This window comes from Varanus komodoensis, unplaced genomic scaffold, assembly GCF_004798865.1.
Source record: "Varanus komodoensis strain SLA01 unplaced genomic scaffold, ASM479886v1 scaffold31, whole genome shotgun sequence".
NCBI lineage: Eukaryota > Metazoa > Chordata > Lepidosauria > Squamata > Varanidae > Varanus > Varanus komodoensis.
This window is the reverse complement of record NW_025335780.1, coordinates 609,375-630,332: the sequence shown is the minus strand read 5'-3', so window position 1 is coordinate 630,332 and position 20,958 is coordinate 609,375. Positions and strand designations below refer to the sequence as shown.

The following is a 20,958-nucleotide window of genomic DNA, read 5'->3' as shown; positions in this document are numbered from 1 at the left end:
CCAGGGAAATTCTCCCGGCACCATCTTTATTTTCCTTTCAGCATCAGGCAAAGACATACCTTTTCAGGAAAATTTTAAATACTTAGCCTGAACACTGTGTCCCTTTTTATATTGTTTCCATAGGTGTTTTAATCCACAGTGTTTTAATTGGTTTTGATGTGCTTTATTTTGTTACTATGTTTTATGTATTGTAAGCCACCTAGAAAGACCTCAGCAGTTATAGGCCGCCTAAAAATACATGTATAATATACATATACAAATAAAAATTAATTGCCTTCTTGGGAGTAAGCAGGGTCCTGATCTGGACTGTGACCACCCACAGGAGCAGAGGAAGCTGAACCTTCTATTCCACCTCCAAACTTCCTTTAAAAAACTGTACCTGCTCCCCCTCACACCACAGCCCAGGGGCTTTCAGGGGCATCCCTCAGCCTGTGACTTTTTCCTTTGCCCTGGACATCTTTGTCATGGGTGCCTCTCGTCGAAATCCCCACAGTGTCATCCAGTAAGGTTCTCAGAGGACACAGGCATGAAGGGCGGTTGCTGAGACTTCATGCAAAGCACCATCTGCTTGTGGTGTGGGCCCAGGGCACCGGACTAAATAAACCCGAACCCATTCCAGTGCTCCTCAAAACACATTTACTGATGCAGATTATTTTGCGGCCTTGAATGTGTCAAACCCCTGCTCCTAAGATGAGTGTGCTTCATTTGGAGCTTGGCATCAGAAAGAAACAATGAACATGCACCATGAGCTTCCAGCTAGGATGCAAAGAGCTGCTCAGGCGGATGCAAAGGGGTCAGCTGCATTTCCATGCCTGCATATAGACACACGCTCTTTCTCCCACATAACAGAGCTTTTGTCTCGCAAAGGCGCAGCAGCTGTGTTCCCCTTGCCCACCGCTCTCTCCGTGCAAACGTGCAGCTGTGATGCCACTGAGACAAGACGTGGGGAGGCTGGGCAGGTGCCTGCAAAGCCCACCCAACTAACCTCCAGTTCCTTCCACGGAGCCACCGAAGAAGACCGGCCGCTCCCTCAGGGGGCGCTTGGAGATGGTGATGGGCTTGTGCCGTCGGGTGACCACGCGCGGGGGAGGCACTGGTGGCGCAGCACTGTCTTCGGGGGCTCCAGAGTATATCTGGTGGGGGAAGAAGGGTTAAGCACTCGGGAGCACGGAGCTTCATTGAAGCCTTCCTGGCTGCCATGGTCCAGCACCAACTCAGCAGAATCCCTGTTCCCAATCGCAAGCGCATGGTGAGCTTTTGCACGTTTCAGTAGGCAGGCAGGGTGGAAATAGGTTTTGAAGCTAAGAGAAGATGTGCTCGGAAGCAATAAGGAACTCGTAGATGGAATTCGCCAGAAACGTTCCCCAGCAATCGCTGCTCAGGGGTGCCGTGAAAAAGGCACTTTGGGAGTTGAATTTCTGTCCATCTCACACAGCTGTGAAAGGCAGAGTGTCCCAGCCAGACCGAGGGGCACCAGCCCCAGGAGAGACAGCCTGGCAAATGCGCTGCTTAATCAGAACCCAAAGCAGATGGCGCATAATTCTTCTTTAATTCTCCATTTGCGCAGACTGCTCTTATTTTAGCATGGGCTTTTTGCTTGACAGCTCTCTGAAATCTCTAAGCAAACACACCCATTCTGATAGCTAAACAAATTAAACAAATTACCAGAATGAGTCTTAATGCACTTCAATCAATGCATGGATACAAAAAAGGCAGGTCTTGATATGGAGAAAGTTTTCTGCTGAATCACACAAACACGTTTACTGTTCTCGAAGGGAAACTGAGCTGATACCGGCTGTCAATGAACTCTCTCGGCTGTGTCAGCTGCCATTAGCAAAATTTCAAGCCAGGTCAAGTTCTGCGGCAGATTTTTAAAAGAACGCTTACTTGATTTTCATTCTTATTATGTGTGTGTGAGAGAGGGAGAGAGAGCAGGATGCTGCTTGACTGTGAATTTGAAGTATATAGTTGGAAGGGGTTTATTTCCATTTTCAATTCAAAATTAGGTGCCCCATTGGCTGTGTTCAGCTGTAATGCCAAACTGCAGCTTGGAATTGCATGCCAAAGCTGCGCTGGGGGGCTCACCTACCCCCTCCACCCCTTCCTCGTCTGTGCTTGCAAGGGGGAAACCCAAAGGATGTGTTTCTGGATTTTGGCAAAGCACCATGACCAGGGATCAGCAACCTGTGACTCTGGAGCTGCACGTGGCTCTTGAATCCCTCTGCTGCGGCTCCGTCATTCAAAACACGCTGGCACAGCGGCCGAACTGCGACAGAGGCTGGTTAAGTAAATTGTGACATTCCTCTGCTATTGTGCAGGGAAAGAGTGGAACGAGCTTCCTGCAGGCTCTCATGTTGCTCAAACGCTGCTGAAAAGATTCTCTTTGTCCCACTGTCATCTCCTTCATCTGAATGTTAAAAGCTGCACTTGGGACCTGCCACAATTCACAGCACTTGACTGTTTATCTGCTAATCAGTCACTAAACACACCTATATCTCTGGCACAGCCGATCTGGGACCTGCGCCGATTTACTGAGCTTCCCCTCCACCCCCACACCTCTGTAGGCCAACCATGGATAAATTGAAGAAAAGTTTCTGAAGAAAACCAAACGTTTAATGGTACATGGGTAGATTCATTTGCTTTTACTGCTGATGAACTTATGGGGTTTGCTGTTTAATGCATGCAGTCCTTTAGCACTGACTTTGACTCTGCAGAAAGCAGTTCTCCTATTCAAAATATATGAAAGGAGTCCTACTAGTTTATAATGCAAGATTAAAAATAACAGTTTTTAGTGACTGAACAAGAGCTGCAGCTAAATCTTAATGAAGATATAGATCTACTCCTTTTTTTTAGGAGTTCAAAATGTTTTCGTTGCATGCAGAAGTAAAAAATTGTTTTCTCTGTAGCAGTTCATTGATTTCATAAATGCAATGCACTATAGTTTTTTTATACATAGCATAAAGGTAAAAAATGATATATGCAGTGTTATCTACATTGTAGATGTCAAAAGGGTTTTGCAGCTCCCGGTGATTTCTTTTCTGTGGGAAACGGGTCCAAAAGGTTCTTTGAGTGTTAAAGGTTGCCAACCCCTGACCGTGACTGTTCCATCCAGACCTGATAAATGATGGCGTGCATTTCCCAAGAATTTTCAAATTCAAATTCAACTTTCAAAGAAAACACAGTTGATTCCAGTTTGGTGTTATGTCCGAATGCAGAGATTCCCCAGAAAATGCATGAAAATGGTCCTGCAGGGGCACCATCAGGTGGCCTCCCCCCTTGTCTGGGTGGCCCATTGGATTATTGGGAGCCCAGAGCCAAGGTCCCCTGAGCCCAGAGGTGGCTGTGCTGGCTGAGGATTCTGGAAGTTGTGGTCCAACATATCTGCCAGGCACTGGGCTAGTGAAGTGCAGTATTCAGAGTCCTGGACTGGGACTCAGAAGACCTAAATGCTACTCACCGGTCAGCCATGAAGCTCAGAAGGTGCTTTGGGCCAGCCTCAGCCTCATCTACCCAACAAGTTGAAGAGAAAAAATGGAGGAGGATTACGCATGCTGTCCGAGGCTCTTTGGAGGAGAGGAGCGGAGAGCCCTAAGCATGACAAAGAAACAGCTCTCCCTTTCCCCCCTTGAGAAGCTGGCCAGAAGCCGCACGGCGTGTAGCAGGACCTTGGACAGCAGTGCGGGAGAAGAAAAAGAGATCGACGGGCGACTGGAGCACGCCAGGTCCCCTGATTACTTTTAGGTTGGGGCCTGTGTTCCTCTGAATGTAGCAGCAGCTCCACCACCCTGCCTGCCAAGCCAGCCATCTTTTTGGAACAGCCTCTTTGGGCATAGCCGCCTTCTCGCAAAGTGATTTACAACTTAGAAAGCCTGCACAAGAGGAGCGACCCGCGGGAGGAGATGGCCCCACTTGATGGCCTCCAGCCCTCGTTCCAGGGGTGCTCCAGATAGATCACCCCAGGCAGATCTCATCAGAAGAGCATTTCACCCCCTCCCCCACTATTTTTACACGATTGCTGGGGTGGGGGGAGGGCAAGGAAGTCACGGGGCACAGCCGGACTGAGATCACAGCATCCGTTTTTATGTGGTTCACAAAGGTCTGCCAGCGTATTTAGGCATGACGATGGGCTGCAGGGATTCCTGGGCTTCTAATCCCCAGGGCTCAGTTTAGAGACCGAAATATGTGCCATAAAGAAATGTGGCTCTCGTTCCACTGATTAAGTTGGTACTGACAGCGTCTCCCTGTTTTACTGCCATGTCCTGCTTCCCAGACGGCAATGGATGCGCGCTTGCCGTCAGCTCAGAGCGTGCGAGATGGCCCTGCCTCCTCCCGCTCCCCGGCCTGGCAGTTGCCCAGGCACAGGAGTTCACTTTTAGACTGGCCGGACAGCGACAGCCCCACCGCCCAGCTCCCATTTGCTGTTTTGTCTGCATCCAAACCCCAGCTCCCTTCTCGGAGCTGAAAGTGAGGAACGTGGGCTCGCCTTTGGGCCAGATGGATGCCCAGCATGTTTAGCAAGCTGGTCACCTTCCAGCTCTTAGCTAGAACAGGGCCGGGGGCTTCGTTTCCCTGGGACAGAATCCCCCTCGCCAGGGCCAATTAATAGCTGGAGGACAGAGGGATGCCTTCCTCTGCATTTCAGGGGAGCAACGTCAGGTCGTGGGGAGGGCAGGAGGTCCTGACAAGACCCCCTCGCTTTTCATTTGCCACCGATGCCAGCCAGAACATGTCAACCCCCAAACACTGATCTGCAACTCAAGTCTGTGAGTCTCCCGGGATTCTCTGGAAAGTTCAGAATTCAGTAGTGGTCCAAGCAGTCTGCCTCCTCAAAGTGGAAGCTTCAATTTTTCAAAATGTTAAATTGCTGGCAGCTCAGCTGACAGTCCTGGGATAGGACTAAGCTGCACATGCCACGACCTGCAAGGACAGAAGTGGAGCTGAAAGGATCTTCAGAGTCCAGGTGGGGCTTTGGCCTTCACTGCCATCCAATATCGAGACAAAAGGGAATATATTACATGAAATAGCAAAGGCTGCATCAGCAGTTGAACCAAACAAAGATGCAAAGTAGCAAGCATGCTCCCTTTACGCTATTTCACACCCCAGAAAACAGCCTTTTTGGTGAAGTGTCTGGACTTGGAATTACAATGTGTTTACTGTCTGCAGCCACAGATACATCTGAGAATTAAGCTGCACCCAGGTCGTAAATTCAAATAGCTGGGACTCTTCCCCCCATTTTTAAAGTGAGAAGATAGCATGATCCAAGCCTTTCCAAGAAGCTGACACAGGTTCCCACAGGGTTTGCACCACATAACGGCATAAAAGTCACACTTAAACTATTTGTAAGTGCAACAATATTGATCTAATCTAAACTTTGCAAACAGAGTCTGTGAAAGGCTGAGAATTGTTTCCAGGGGATCAACTTTTTAATTTGGCTGTACTGCTTGAGTTTAAAGCTCCCAAGGCAGTAATTAGCCACACCGAGTCACAGAACATTTTCCCCATCCTTTGAGTCTTCATAATTCAGAGCATAAATAATAAATCATGTCCGCTTGAAATTCATTTGAAGTGTTTGCTTATGTGTGAGCTGAAATATGTTAGACTCCAAAAGCAAACTTACAAGCGCCAAACCTAATAAAGTGTAACTAGCTTAACCTTATCACTGCAGGAATTAAAGGCCAGAAAGAAATTGTCTTTCTTTTAATTAAAAAGCTTGATTTTGGAAATTAGAAATAGCTTGCTCCCCCCCCCCCCGCCCCCCACTGGCTAGACTCTCGCACAGTTAAATCAAAGCCCTGGAAGAGGAACATCCGACGACAATGCCGGGGAACTCTCATTTCGACACTCGTGGCTTATCGTAAATCTTCTTGGGAAACATTTTAATTCAATGCAAGCCGCCATCAAGACCTCAAGAGTGGGAATCCAACACGGGGCCATGTCTCACCCGAACGCAGTCGCATGGAAAGCACTTGGGGAAGCCGCTTGGGGAAGGCCAAAGGGGGTGCCATGGTAGGAAGGGGGGCTGGCGGATTTGTGGGGGGCATTCAGAGGAATGGGGGCAACATCGCCATGTTTCTCCTTCCTGGCTTGGCTTTGAGAGGAGCGAGTCCACAATCACACTAAACGAGTCAGGCCCAGTTGAGCAGTCCTGCAGAATCACCTCCTTCAGGAAGACCTCTCATCCCTCCATGGGCTCCCACAGCACAGGCAACGGGTAGCTGCTCTCGGCACCAACTTACGAGCTGCTGGGGGGATCCCTGTTGCCCACAGGGGCAAGAAAGCCACCTGTTTCCAAGCCTGGCAGGCCTAGCCAGGTCGCTGGCCTCTACCTGTTCCGGAGCGGCTTCAGAGGAGGGGCCGGAACTCCCACAATGAGAGGTAAAAGGACAAGCATTTTTCCAGGGAGTGGGCAGAATTGCTCAGCCCAAGCAGGCACGGCAGATCTGGTGTCCCGCCAAGAAAAGCAGTGGCAGAGCCAGCGGACATGAACAGGGCAGCTCTCGGGAGGGAATCAACAGCTCTTTAAAGCTGGAGCCTTTGAATTGGAATTTTGGTTTTTAAAGCTGTGGAGAACTCCCTGGTTAATGTTAAATCCACACTGAAATGTGTTAATCTTATCTCTACAATCCCTCAAAGATAAATCAGTGCCCCTCTAGCAAACCTTTGGAGTGGGCAGATTTAAGTCCCATTGACTTCAACAAGGCCTACTTGAAGAATTGACCAAGGCTGGATCCAGCCCTTAGAGCTGAAGCCTGCTTTGCTATGCCAGTGAAAAGCAGTGGGGGAAATATATTTTATGGCCCTCAGTAGCTCTGCGAAAGAAAGCAGCAGGATTAGCAGAGCATCTGATCTTTGCCAAAGCAGTGGTCAGTGCCTCGCGCAAGTCCTGGCTTCCCAGAACCTGCCGTTTCCGAGCCTTGCATTTCAAGGGGGTAATGGCTTCTGCACCTTTACCTTGACTCCATTGCTCCACCTGGATTCATTTCCCATTCGGTGCACTGGTCTCCTGCCCCTGGGCTCTGGATCCCTTCTAGCCTGACTGATCTACCAAGGTTTATTGCACTTTCCCGAACCTTATTTACGTTCTGGCCAACCCTGGAAAGCCCCTACTGGAGAAGTGATCCAGCAAAGGCGGCATGTTGGCAGTACCTTGTCGAAGTGCTCGATGAGGATCTCCACCACGATGTTCTGGAACTTGATGTTCATCATGGCCGCCACGGTGTCCTCCTGGGCTCGCATGAGGGTGGGGCCAAATATCACCCCCATGTTCGACGGAGACATCAGGTTCTCCCGGCTGTGTTCGCACACGCTGCCAGAGGGGGGAGAGCAAGGAAGGATCAGACAAGGTGCACACGGGAAACAGCCTGAGAGCGGAAGAGGGATGCCGGTGAGGCTCCCCAGCTTGAACCCGGAGCCTCATGCAGAGGCAGGCAGCTCTTGGTGGCCTTTGGGCACAGACTTCTAACACTCTGGCATTTTGAGTGGTTGCTTTAAAAATGCCAATCTTTTATCTATCTATCTATCTATCTATCTATCTATCTATCTATCTATCTATCTATCTCCATGGGTTTTGCCACCTCAAGAGGCTGCCTGGACCACATCTGCAAACACAGAACATGAAATGAAGAAAGGGTGGAGTGTTGACCCTCTCTGAAGGAGCAGAGTTCTGCTTATTCCTCAACTACTTCTGGCTACCCTCACATATCAGCTCGCATTTGATGAGCAATCAGGATAAAATCCCAAAACTGAGGGTACGATACTGCATTACCACATCAGCGTCAACTCACTGCACAAGGTGCCTGATGAGGATTTCCAACATTTCTCGGTTCTTGTCAGGGAGTTTATAGATGAGAGAATGAATGGCACCCAGCCTGTAGTCCAAATTCTCAGATTCTTCATTGGGAGACGGGAAACAATCAAAGAAGACAAAATTTTTAACCTGTCATCAATACAAAAAGAGCATCTTTCCCAATGATAAAGTGGGGTAGCAGGGAGAGCTTGCAGGAAGACACTTGGGCTTGGACTACAGGGAAGGAGCTGGGAATGATTTGATCTCCCATTCCAGGTTCTGCCGGGGTTCCTCCCAGGTCTCCTATTTACATCACAAAAATGGTGCCTATAAATTCCCTGCATATAGTTTAGCTGTGTACTGAACATCAGCAGCACCATAACAATCGGCTGCCATGTTGGGGCAGGCAGGAGATTCAGCTGAATTGAGCCTGATTCAGACAAGGGGACAGGTTCTTATTTAGACCTTATTTCCTGAAGAAGCAGGAATACCTGAAAAGGACATCCAAGTTAAAAAAGCCAAGTTTTATATATATTATTTTCGATGTGTGGCCGTGAGTACCATGCTCTGGAAAGGACGGATACACACTTGACCAATGCAACTTTTGGGGCTGCCTACTCCAGCTGCCTCAACTGTGATTAAGCCATTAGCCTTGCTGTGATAGATGCCTGATCGCATTTTCCCTTACTCCAGGATCTGAAACACACTTACAACCACCGGGAATTTCAGATATTGGAATCTGGGAAACCATCACAGTCTTAACTGTGGCTAATATTGGCAGCAATAAGCAGTGTAACCACAGTGGATTGGCACAAAGTGCTCCGGAGAAGGACAAAAAGCTCCTTTTTTGTTAACTGTGGTTAACTGAGGAGCCAGGATCACCCCTACCATGGCTGCTGAAGAGGAAGAGCCACAAAACGTGAAGCTGCTTGTCGCCAGGCATCCCACTCCCCTCCCGGCAGGGAGCCTCGGAGGGCAGCCGGTGCCCACTGCCCCAGGCCAGAATCTCATGCAGCTGCCATCTGCGTGACAAAGAGCCTTCAGGGGCTCCCCTGGCCACAGCTGCCCTGTTTCTCCCTGGCACTTACTGGCAGCCGAGACCAACTCCTTGTGAAGTTTATATGTCATAACAGGTTCAGAGAGGTTCCTGCAAAGGGAAGCAAAACCAAAGCAAAGGTGAGGTACAAGTTTCTTCATCTTCTCAATTAGTCTGGAAGCATTGGTCTTTGTTTGTGTTAAATATCTCACTTGTTGCCTAAATTAATTCCAGAAAGATTGGCCGTCTGCCTACAGCCAGCTCTGTGAATGACACCACAGTTTCCCCTGGGATCTGGTGAAGGTTTTATTTCATTTTTCTAAACAGTATCCCATTTAAAGAGAAGATGGAAGCGTCTTGCACTCTTGGTTGGGCGGGACTGACCCATCCTGGGAGACATCCATACCGCTTCTCCATCCAGCGACCGCCACAATTACTAGTAGGCCATGAGTAGATCGGGATTTCCAAGTCATGGCATTGTTTAGCAGTCACTGTGCAAGGGCATCCAGATGGAGCCGGGCTTCTTGGAGGCCAGAAGCTCCTGTTCCGCAAGGCCAGCCTGCCAAAGGTGTGGCAGGGTCAATCTTGCGATGAGCCTCCGGATTCCCCATTTGCTCCAACGCACAGAAGTGATGCTGGTCCTAAAAGCCCAAAAGCTCCCTGAGCTTGGAGCTGGCAACCTTGGCAAAAACATTTCCTAGAACCACAGACTTTGGTCTCCTGAGCATTTCAGAACATTTTTAAAAGATCCTCTAGTCCTGATGTAACCCCAGAAAATAAAACAGGTTTGTACCTTGACAAGAGAAGCAGAAGAATAAACTATGAAACACGTGGGACTTTTAACTGTATGCAGGCCATCTTTTATTGGCAAAAACTGTGGATTAGTACGATGGGGGCTTTTTCACACATGCACCTAAAACCTAAAGCCATGGACATCTGTTTCCCTAAAAACAGAAAGAAGCTTGTGCAAAAGATGCACCTGGCAGTGTGGGATAGTGGCTATCATGCAGTCTTTCAACCAGGCAATCCAAATGCACATCTCGGAAGAGCCTTGTCTTCCATCCTGTTGTTGTTGTTAGTCGCACAGTCATGCCTGATCCATCACGACCCCATGGACAACATTCCTCCAGGCTTTCCCGTCCTCCACAGCTACTCTGCCTCCAAAACCTAAGCGCGCACAGCACCTGCTCTCCCCACAGAAGGTCCAAAGGCTGCTCCTCGGCATCGCCATCCAGAGGCAACACAGAGCAGGGCTACACACGCTTCCAAAGCCAACTGGAGCAGACAGTATGGGGCTGGTTGTAATGCAGGCATATTGCTGAAGAAGCACAGTCAATTCGCTTTTAAGGAGTTCTGCATTTCCCCTCAGATGAGCAGTTAACCGTAGGTCAGATGTATCTGCTTTAGAACATGGAAACTACAAACTAAACAAGGTGTGAAAAATTACCTGAGGTAGAACTTCAGTGAGCTAGTAATTGTCTTGATGTCGCAGTCACTATTTTGGAAATCCACATCTCCTGGGCACTTGGGGTCTTGAGAAAGAATAGGGGAGAAGAGAGAAGTTGCTCCTTATTAATCTGTTCCTAAAATCTGCTGGGCATATTTGTAAAATAGTAGCACTTGAAGTGATGGACAGATGCAGTGCAGATTTGTTTGAAAAGTTCTTTAAGCATTAGACAAACAACATTCTACATTTTGTCTAAGCTTGAATCCAACAAGGGGTTTCTTCTAAACAGACCATTTAGAAGGGAGGGAGGGAGGGAGGGAGGAGAAAGACTGTTTTGCTTTCCTTATCTCTTTCCTTCTTTTTCCCTTCTTTCCCCACCCTTTGCATGTTCCCCACAAGGATTTATCTGGTCAGTGAATTTATATGTTCAGTATTTGCTGAACATATAAATTTCAAAACAAAGTTTTGTTTGGTGTTCTCATTCAAATCTATGATAGAACAGCTCCCTAAATATGGGGTGATGGGTCATTGCCTGGATTATATTAAAAATAGAAAAATCCGATGAACCATTGACAGGGACAAAAGCAACTCATTGTTAGGTTTTGCACCTTGGGAGAAAAAATGGTCTTTATTTTGCTTCTAGAAAATGGTGACAGAGTTGGATGCAGACTAAGGAAGTCACACCTGGGACCCAAAGAAATGAGCAGGAGTTAAACTGATCATGAAAAACGCTGTATATAATTTCTTGATGACAGTGATTGTTTCTGGGTGCCTCTGAGAGCGGAAACAGGAAGAGATCATTGTCAATTCAAGCAGAGGAAGATTGCTGCAACGAACACTCTTGGCCAAGACGATCAGGACTAGTCTCTGAGGTGAAACAATGGAAACCCCGTGGTGAAAGCCATCAGGCCGAGAAAACCTCACAGAAACACTGTTCCACACTCCACTTAAAATGTCTGTTTGGCATTTCTCCCCACTCCATTCCAAATCGCACCTGGAACAGTTCCCTTCTTTGCTTAGAAGCAGAAGCCCTCCGAGGGGAGAGCAAAGGGCAGGCAGAGCAGAGCACGTGTCTGTCGCGTTTAGGTTACCCAGGCGACCGCAACGTTTTGTGGCAGCACAAGACTAAGATATGCATATATGGTTGCCTGCCAGCGTGGTGCCGGCCCTGTCCCTGCCAAGGGACACATGTAACGATGCACCTGCAGAAAGGTCTTGCCGTCCTGATTCGGGACATCCGAACTTCTTGCCCATCCTTGGACTACCTTGTTCACCCCAGCCCAGGCCTGCCCTGCCCCTCCGACACATGTAAGGGGGGATGCATGAACGGTGCTTCAGAGTCACCTTTTCTGCCTGCCACAGAAAGACGCGTTTGCTTGCTCCCTTTCACCTTCGCGTGCTCATTTACCCAGATCACTGTGAATCCCAGCCCGAATCATGGATGTGTGCGCAGTTTCTCCCAGACTTTGCATGTTCAGACCTGCTGCGTGTGCAGACATCAACCCCTCTTCATCCAGACACGAGATGAGCTCAGTCACCAGCTGAGTACCAAGGACAGACAGCTGCACAATCCCAGTTGGCTTATCCACCTTCTCTCCCAAGGAAACATCTCTGATGCAAAGACCTCTCATTAAACAAACAGGGAACTCACTCCTGCTCATTTCTATATATTCGTGTGATTATCTTTATCATGCTAACATGATTAGAACACCATTATCTCCTCTTTGCGCTATGCAATAGCCAAAGGTGTCTGGGAGGCTGACGATATGTATAAAATGGCCTACAGATGTCAAATTATTCTGAATCATTTAAGGCAAAAGACTGGTTTTCACTGCTATGGATATATAAAAGTTGGGAGGTCCTTGTATCTGTAGGTCCACCAGTACAATATGAGACTTTTTCCATCCAAGTCCTCCGATCATCAGATCAACAGGGAGAAGTACATAACTCTGAAACCCATCAATGGGCAGAAGCAGAAGCAGCAGAGATGGACTTCAGTGCAATATTAACACCTTAATATTAATCTGAACACCTCTTAGGGCGATGTAATTCTGAGAACTGGGCCCATCATTCATCCTATTTGGACCTTACAGCAAAGAAACTACTATACCCACAATGCTCATGTTCACTTCTTGAAAATAGGCAAATTTGGATGCCATCCTATTTAAATCTGGACAGAAAAATGGCTTGCAGAGTTGGCTAGGGCATGCAGGGTTGTAAGCCCTTTTTCGGTCCAGCTTTGCAAAAGGTTGGGCCTTTAGCGGAGTTTAAAGAGAGAGAGAAAGGAGTGACGTATGTAAGGATGGAAAATGATAAGAAGGAGTTATAGATGGGCAAGGGATTGTTCTCAAGGGCTGCTTTGCTGTCCAACTCAAACCATTTCATCTTGACGGGATCTCCATTAGGAATGCCTCTTTCTTACCAAAGAAAGCATTCAACAGCTTCTGAACCTGGATGTTGCTGCCAACCGTTCGATACACGCCTTCAGTTGCAATTCCTGGACAAAAAGGAAGGAACAAGAGACAAAGCAATTACTCCTACCAGAGCCAACAACCTGACTAGACATTCAGAAAGCTCAACTGCGCCCTCTCGTGCCTTCCCTTGAAAGAAAAACAGAAGGAAAGGAAAGTGAGCTTTTGGAATAGTCCCTGCAGCGGTGACGCTGTGGGTAAGAGAGCCTGCATTTTCCCCGGGAAATAAGATTTAGCATGCAACACATTCCAGGGGGGACAGCATTCTTTGAACGCCTTTATTAGAACATCCCATTTTATTTTATTCCGTAATGGTACATTTTCAGTCTCCTGCCGGTTTGTTCCAGATGTTCGACACTCCAAAGCACAAGAGGCCCTAAGCGTGCACAGATTTTTCTTCTGCGTGAGATTGCATGCATTGTGTGTAGAAACTCCCTGTGTGTGTGACAGATCTGCAGGGGAAGAGGGCAGCAGTGGGGATACTTCAGGAATGGAAGCCTTGGGAACTCCTGTACAAAGTGTCTGGATCAGAAGCTCTCCATGAGACCGGTCCTTCTCCAAACGTTCTCACTGTTTTCTTAGTATGTGTATCAAATAAATATCTAGCGCCTGTATTTTGTGTGAAGATGCGTATTCCCAAACCTTCAGAGGAATTCTTTAAGAATGGCAAATGCAAGGTGGGAAAGTACAGACCAGGCACTGACTGAGAAAACCGTCACTACCGTCTGCAGCAGGGGGCAACTCCCATGCAGTTTTGAACTGGAATCATCCTGCAGTGTTGGGGTGCATTTACAATTGCCCCCCCAAAAAAATTCTAGCTGGAGAACAGCACCTCTAAGGAAGAGGGTACGGCCTGAAATGCCGAAGGGCGAGGGGAATTCTTCATTTGCGGGGCAGCCCAAAGGACGTCTTGTTATGTAGCCTCACCATTAAATGAAGCCATCAATCCAGTCTCTGCTCTGTTACTGAAAATATGTCTGCAAGCAACACTTTGCAAGTGTCTTTTGGTGGATTTTTTCCAGCCATTACATGGCTTTTACAAGCTTTTACTGCTTGTGGAAACTGTTGTGTAAGAAAATTCAGTCTGCTCGAATCCCATGGCAGAAACTGCTTCCTGATGCTGTGGACAGAACTTACCTTTCGTTTCTACAGCGTTGATACATTTCCTGACAAATCTGAAGCCAAGCTCATTCAGCTCCACTGTTAAACAAAGAAACAAAAAAGCGAGAAAGATGATCTGTGGGCAGCTGGCAGAGCAGGAAAGGGTAGATAAAGATGACATATTTAGTTATATTACTATATTAAAGCTCTAAATCTTGCAAAGGGCGGGGGGGGGAGCAGGATGGCTCACAAGGTTCCTTTCCTCTCCATTTTATCCTCACAGCAACTATCCTGTGAGGTGGGCTTGGGTGAGGGTCTGTGACTGGCCCAAAGCCACCCGGGAACTTCACAGCTTCGTCATTTCGAGGGTCATCATGCAAGAAGCGCAATTCCTGCCAACAGAGGACTCGCGCAGCAATGCTTGCCCCCAAATGCACCCCAGCGTGGAGAAAGCATCTCTTCCGGCACTTCTCCAGCTGTGCTGGTTTGTGCGTACTTTTCGCCAGCGGAGCCTTTCAAATAAAGGAGGAGAGAGACTGGAGCTGGTGGGGCAGCTCAGCCTTTGCCCGGTCTAGCCAGCATCTCCCACTTAGAGGATCAGGTCACAGGGAGGACCTTCCGCAGCTGAGATCAGGATCAGCCAAATCCAAGCTGGACGGACAGCAGTGTGAACCTGATCCAAGGCAGCCCAAGCGCGACTCTGCGCTTGCCACTGGCAACCTATTCTGCTCTTCTACTCTGCAGCATGGTGAGCTTAGTAATTATGCGTTGTTTTGCTGCCCTTCCGCACAGAGGAACTGCTGGTATTTTGTGGCCAGAACTGTGGCTGTAGAACTGACGTGTTCATTAAATAATCCAGACAAACGCATCACTGTTTCCCCTTTGTTTGTTCTGATGCTAAGCTGTGGATTTTAAACATGACCTGTATTCTTTCTGTGTTTGTCCTTCTATCGCGGAGGCATATTCCTGCAAGATCCAGGTGCAGCCATGTTCTAGGTCGTTCTTCAGGCACTTCTGACTCACCTGCCTGATGTTACAGGGATGTGCTCCTTCAGGCCAATCCTCCCCACCTCTCATTTTAGCTTAAATCAGCCTTCCAGATGTTTTGGCCTACACTTCCCACCTGGCCAGCAGAGGGGCAAGGCAAAACATCTGGGCAGGTTACGATGTGCTCATCCCTGTTTTGGAGCACCTGAATGGACAGGTCGAGCTGTTGCCATACGCGCGATAACCAGCAGAGAGCAGCACTCAGCATGGCTTTGACGCAACAACACGCACCGATGCGTTGATTAGGTGAAGCTCGCCAAACAGAAACAAGGTCTACTCACTTTCTTCCTGCTTTGTGATGGGACTGTGGTAGATCTGAAAGGCAAAGAGGGAGCAGCAAAGCAAGACCAAATGGTGGACAACAGAAAATGACAGACCGGGTGAAGCACGAAAGACTAAAAACGGGATCACAGGTGAAACATTTAAACTATGCTCGTTTTAATTTGTGTAAACTGTCTTAGGGCAAGACTACACAGCACAATACGTGCACTTTTTAAACAGCATCCTTAACTGCCCACTATATTCGGAAGCAAAAATAGCAGTGAACCCCCAATCCAGAGTACTGAAAATCTTCTCTCTCAGAGTGCGCCTTGTTAAAAATGGTTCCTTTGGGCACAAACAGCTCAAGGATTCCCTCTGGATTGCAGCTGGCACGGGGTGCTGAGCTGGGCTGACCACGTTCCGGACTGGGGCTTGGACTGCTTTTTGCATCGAAGCATTGAAGCATCCTCTCTCTGTGACAATCCCACTGAGCCCAGCTACACAGTCTTGGCAAGAGGCGAAACAGAAGGCAGAGGCAGGAGGGCAGGAAACCCCTTTGCCAGGCTGTCACCAAACCAGAGTGGAGGCACCGGGTGTGTGCTGTGGCGGGCGCTCTCCCACTCCTCCCAAGCAGACCTGGACAAAGACGAACTGAAAGGCATTGCTGCATTTCACCTGCAGCATCATGAAGTGCATTGCACAAGTCAGGAACAAAAGAAGCAAGCCAAGTTAGAATGCGGGTCATTTGGGAAATATGGCTTCCCATATGAAGCTCACTCCAAACTGAGGTGGGGTATTTCAGCCATAGAAGGTTCAGTCTGAGAATGTTTCTGGAAAACCACACAAATCTAGAATAATCTCCATGGGGAAATTCAAGGAAATCTATTTTTTTCTGAGATCAGAAAAAGAACACCAAACCCTGATTCAGGGAAATAAACCCTAACAAAACGGCTACACCATACTTGGGAACTAGGGAATGAAATTCCACAGATTTAGTTTATCAACAGTGACAATATACTGTTAAATACATCCTTTGAAAATGTGAAGCATCTAGTAAAAGCTGTACTATGTATGCAGAAGTAATGAAACACACCTTTATCGTTCTGCAAATTAACAAACACAACCCCCTAAGAGCAGAAGTGAACAGCCCCACTGCCTGTATTTTGACTTGCTGGCCTTCCTCACTGGCGCACAACGAGAAGTGTGCATGTGACCAATGCGGAATTGAGCAAAGTGCCTGTTCTCCAGGCTCAAGAGCCAGGCTGAAGTTTGCTCCCCCTCCACCATCATCACTGTTATTCTATGAAGCCTGGATCTGGTCTCATGCCTCAGGTTCTTGGAAGCTGTGCCCTTCCTTTCCTATGTTATGATAGCATTTGAAGTTCCTGGCCACAGCCCAAACATTGTACCTAGCAGCTGCTTTAATTGTCCATTGACATCCTTAATAAGTCTTTTCCGCGCTATCTGTACACAGTTCTGGGAAGGCGACAGTGAGCATTGCTGGAGCAGGTTTTAAGGAAGGAAATCCAGGGAGGCTGGATAGCTGTGGAAAGTACCCAGGCAAAATATGCACAGATCAGAAGAGAAAGACTGCCCCAGAGCAGGCTTGTGGGGGGGCAGAGAAGGGGAGGGGCCAAGCCAGGGGGAGAGACACCACTGCAAGGCATGGACCTCGAGGAGCTGAACTCTGGGGCCGTGTGTGCGGGCATCCCAGGGGCTTCCTCCTCTGGGGAGGAGAATGCTGAACTACACAGAACTTAGGGCCAATCCAGCACAACTCTTCTTCTGTGCTGCATAGACATTTAGTTTTGAGACTGTGGCATTTGCAAGCACTAAGCAGGGCCGTGAAGGCCAAGACAGTAGGGGAGCTTCCATTCCTAGGGTCACCATAAGTCAGAGATGACTTGAAGACATGTAACAAGAACAGATTAAGTCTGATCCCACGCCTGTTTACCTGGAAATCATAGTGATTTCAGTGGGACCTAGCTGCAATTCTGCACACCTTTACCTGGGAGTGAGTCCCACTGAACTCAATGGGGCTTACTTCTCATTAATCATATTAATAAGAGGCCACCCAAAGTTCCTAATACCTGTGCATGGAGTTGGGAATAAATTCTAGTAAGCAGTCCATAGATTTTTTGTCCATTCAGAAAACGTACAGTGGACATTGATTTTTGTGTTTGTTTGTTTAAAAGAAGTTGGTGTTTCTCATCAGTACTCTATTAATTTTTTACATGCATGCAAACAGCTGTCAAAGTCTGACTGATGAGCACACATTTTCTCTGCTCCTGTGCATGCAGCAGATACATACCGGCTCCTTCCCATCCATTGCCTCCATCCAGAGCCGCCGGTTCGCTTCTGATGGAGCCTGCAAGGTGAGGGACCCAGGTCTGGAGGAATGTAATCAGAGTGGAAACAGGTGAGTGTGAAAAACTGGGTCATTTCCATCCTTCTTACAAAGCCAAGAGTAAAACCTCCAAACAAAGGGAGAATACACAGAAAGCCTCCTGATGCTGAGATCGCATTCCTGCTCTTTGTAAAGTCATGGCACCTTAATTGACGGCGATGCGCAGACCAAAAGGTGAGTTTTCATTCTATTAGAGGAAATAGCTTGAATGGAGACAAACTGTCTCGATAAAGAGAAAACAATGCAGTGGCAACTCTTGTGGAAATAAGCAGTAACCAATACCTTAAAAGGTTTTCATAACCCAATTGAGGCTATTCCAAACTCATGGAAAACAAACTGGTAACTAGGGTTGTCCAAAGTGCAGCCAAAAATAAGAAAGCTCATCAACCACACCTTTGAGGGAACGATCTCTAAATTCATTATGCACCATTCCCGAGCAGCAGCCCACAATTTCACCGTTTGCAGAATTAACTCAGTAGCAATACAAATCTCAGGCCACCAGCTCCTCTGGCAACTCTCAGTTCCCAACCTCTCAGCCAATGCTGGTGGGGAGGCAGAGGAAACTTTTGGCAAGGGATCAGCCTCACCAGCGGCACCGTTCAGGTTTCCAAAGGGTTGGACTGCGTGGGAAATTTCCTCCTGGAAAATGTTACTACTTCAGCTTCGCTGGAAATGCGAGAAGTGTTTTGCTGCTGAGCAAGATTTCCAAATTTTCTGGGAAATCTTTCTCTGAAATTCTGCAGCAGTTCTAATGCTTAAACCATTAGGATCACAAGATGAATGCAGTGCAAAAGCAAAATGTTGCCATGATATTTTCAGTGCTGCTGTTCCAGAAACAGCTGCCAGCTGCTCGGACTCACCTTTCAATGGTCTCAATGTCAAAACAAAATCTTTTGTCAATGGAGTCGGTCTTCCTCCTCACACAGGACTTCAACATGAAATGCACGGTGCCCTGAGGAAGAGAGATTTCAAGGGCAATTAAGTAACTACATGAACAGTGAGTGGTATTCAAAGCCCCAGACTAGGCGTAGCATTAACCCAATGAGTCCCTGCCAGTGGGGAAAAGAAGTGAGCATTTAATCCCAGTGCTAAATCAGATTGCATTAAGGAAAACAGGAAATCTTTTGTGCCCGTTCCGAGGGAAGCAGAAAGGTACGTGCATAGCTGGAAATGACTGAGAAGGGGAATCCAGACAACCTGGACTGGGCATGTCAAATCCACCAAGCAAGCCCAGAACAACAAGCAGCGAGTCAGTGCAATGTGCCCGAAGCTGCGCGCTCTGCCTGGCCGCAGGCAGAACCAGCTCTCCGCGAGCGCTTGCAGACACTCACCTGCTTGGCCCCAGGCTTCTGCTCCACAGGAGTCATCCATAGCATCTTGGCCTCCTTCTCATATTGGCAGTAGTACTTGACCCACGAGATGCCCAGTGCCCCTGCACCAAGTCAAGAGTGGGAGAGATGACGCCCACGCCATGCCGTGGGAGAGGGACATGGCGCGTCTACATGCGGCCCCTGCTGCAGAGAGTCTTACGCAGGCGGTGGGCCAGCCTCCCGGGGGTCGCTCTCGCCCCCCTCTGCTCCCTTCTGGGGCAGGCAGCAGCTGCTGTGCTCGTGCACGGCCCCAGCTGTGGGCCCTCCCCTGCACCCACCATGGGCAAAACACTTCTCCTGGGGCTCACGATGGGGAAGCAGGTGTGGAGCCGGAGGGACAGAAGGTCCCTGTCCAGGATCCCCTTCATTCCCCTGAGCTCCCAGTTTTATTTCCAGAGATGCTGGGAAGTTATGCTCCCCACACTACTGAACTCCACGGAGAAGGCTGGGTTTTACACTGTCCATGGTAGAAATGATTCTGTAGGGAGAAAGCTGGATCTTTTTTTTCTTAATTTTTTTTTAAAGTGCAATAATGTCACTTTAAAAGAGGAAAGAGGCATTTTGTATTCTGCAAAAACATTGCCTGGATTTCATTCTGGGTGCCAAGGGGTGATTGCAAGGCCGGCTGGACGATGGGGGAAAGAGACCCCTGAGGTCCTCCCTGCCTTCTTCACCCTCTGCAGCAGTGCACTGGTCAGAGGAAGGTGGGGAGGGGAGTTGGGGGGCTCATGATGACATTCCACAGGCTGGAAAAGAGGAGAAACACGCCACCCTATATCCCCAGTCTGGGGAAGGGCTCTGGCCTCCGGCAGAGGAGATTTCCAGAAGCCACCTCTGCGGCACTTACATTTCTCTTGGGAATAAAGATACCCCTCAATGGTTGGCTTCCCGGGCAGCTTGCAGGTCAGTGGAGCTTCCTTCATCCTTTTCTTGAGGTCTTCCAGCTCTTCACGTGTACTGGTGAAGTGGTTCCTTGTCTGTTGTGGGAGGGTAGAAAGACCGACCCTGGATTTGCGAGGAGAGCAAAAGCAAGCACCTCCGAACCCAAGGCCCTGTGTGATGCCCCGCTGTGAACAGGGGCCGTGTGGGAACAAGTCTGACCAGGTGCCCGGTGTATGTGCAGAAGGACCTCAGGGCGGCCCTCAGCCGGGCGAGGGCTCCTGAAGGGAGAGGCTCATCCAGCCAGCTCAAACAGAGCCAGTCAGTGGTGCCCAACAGCTATGAAATAGAAGAAACTTGTGTGACCCAGAATAAGCACAGAAAGAAGAAGGCGACGGGTCTGTCGGGTGAAGGGCTGGCAAGGGAGGAGCCTCAAGATCTGCTGAACCCCAGGAGAGCCGTTCCAAGCAAATGCAGTCCAGTGACATAGAAGGCCCCCTGCACTGTTACCCAAATCAGAGAGAACCAGAAAAGACATATTGCTATATGTCTATAGATATAGAGTGGTGGGGAGAATTACAAGATTCCTCGCTCACAAGGCATTTCTGTTGTGCAAGGAGATGGGAGGGGGGGAGAATGGTGCATCTGGGGCAGATCTGGGACCCCTCCTTGAAGGCGATTAGGAGGGTGGCTACCCGGAAAAGGGCCTTCTCTGCAGTGGTGCCCTGATTATGGAATACACTCCCCAGAGAGGTTCGCCTAGCGCCATCACTTTGTTCTTTTCTGGCGCCAGGCTAAAACCTTTCTATTTTCCCAATATTTTAAGGTTTGACTGTTATTTTAATATGGGTTTTATTGTTGACTCATTAAGAGTTTGACTAGGATGCTGTGTTTTGTTTTATTTTTATTTTTGTCTTACTGTTAAACCATCCCGAGACTACAGTAAGGGACAGTCTAAAAAAGTTTTAAATAAATAAATAAATTTGCAGCTAACTCACATTTTGCAAGCTGAGCTGCAGCTGCTGTTTGTATGGAAGGAAGTCCTGGGTCAGCTCCACGGTCAGGTTGTTGTAGGTGAAGAGGCTGTGAAGGAAAGCCAGCACCTGGAGAGGGCAGGGGGCCGGGAGGGGATTGAAAGCAGCGTCAGCCCTGC

The 20,958-nt window shown here is 48.4% G+C and overlaps 1 protein-coding gene across 6 annotated transcripts in view; it reads right to left on the bottom strand.

Moving 5' to 3' along the window:
* Positions 1-20,958, bottom strand: part of OPHN1 (oligophrenin 1) — a 67,648-nt gene that overhangs the window by 7,749 nt on the left and 38,941 nt on the right. For 5 of the 6 annotated variants that reach the window (XM_044437848.1, XM_044437851.1, XM_044437852.1 and 2 more), the window contains 13 exons: positions 20,804-20,908; positions 19,774-19,903; positions 18,888-18,988; positions 18,417-18,508; positions 17,461-17,539; positions 15,170-15,203; positions 13,878-13,940; positions 12,692-12,766; positions 10,270-10,354; positions 8,875-8,933; positions 7,785-7,890; positions 7,147-7,306; positions 986-1,133 (listed from right to left, as the gene is read on the bottom strand). In XM_044437848.1, coding sequence (XP_044293783.1) covers positions 986-1,133; positions 7,147-7,306; positions 7,785-7,890; positions 8,875-8,933; positions 10,270-10,354; positions 12,692-12,766; positions 13,878-13,940; positions 15,170-15,203; positions 17,461-17,539; positions 18,417-18,508; positions 18,888-18,988; positions 19,774-19,903; positions 20,804-20,908 — 1,237 coding nt within the window. The remainder of the gene's footprint in view (positions 1-985; positions 1,134-7,146; positions 7,307-7,784; positions 7,891-8,874; positions 8,934-10,269; positions 10,355-12,691; positions 12,767-13,877; positions 13,941-15,169; positions 15,204-17,460; positions 17,540-18,416; positions 18,509-18,887; positions 18,989-19,773; positions 19,904-20,803; positions 20,909-20,958) is intronic. The other variant, XM_044437849.1, reaches the window with a different exon arrangement.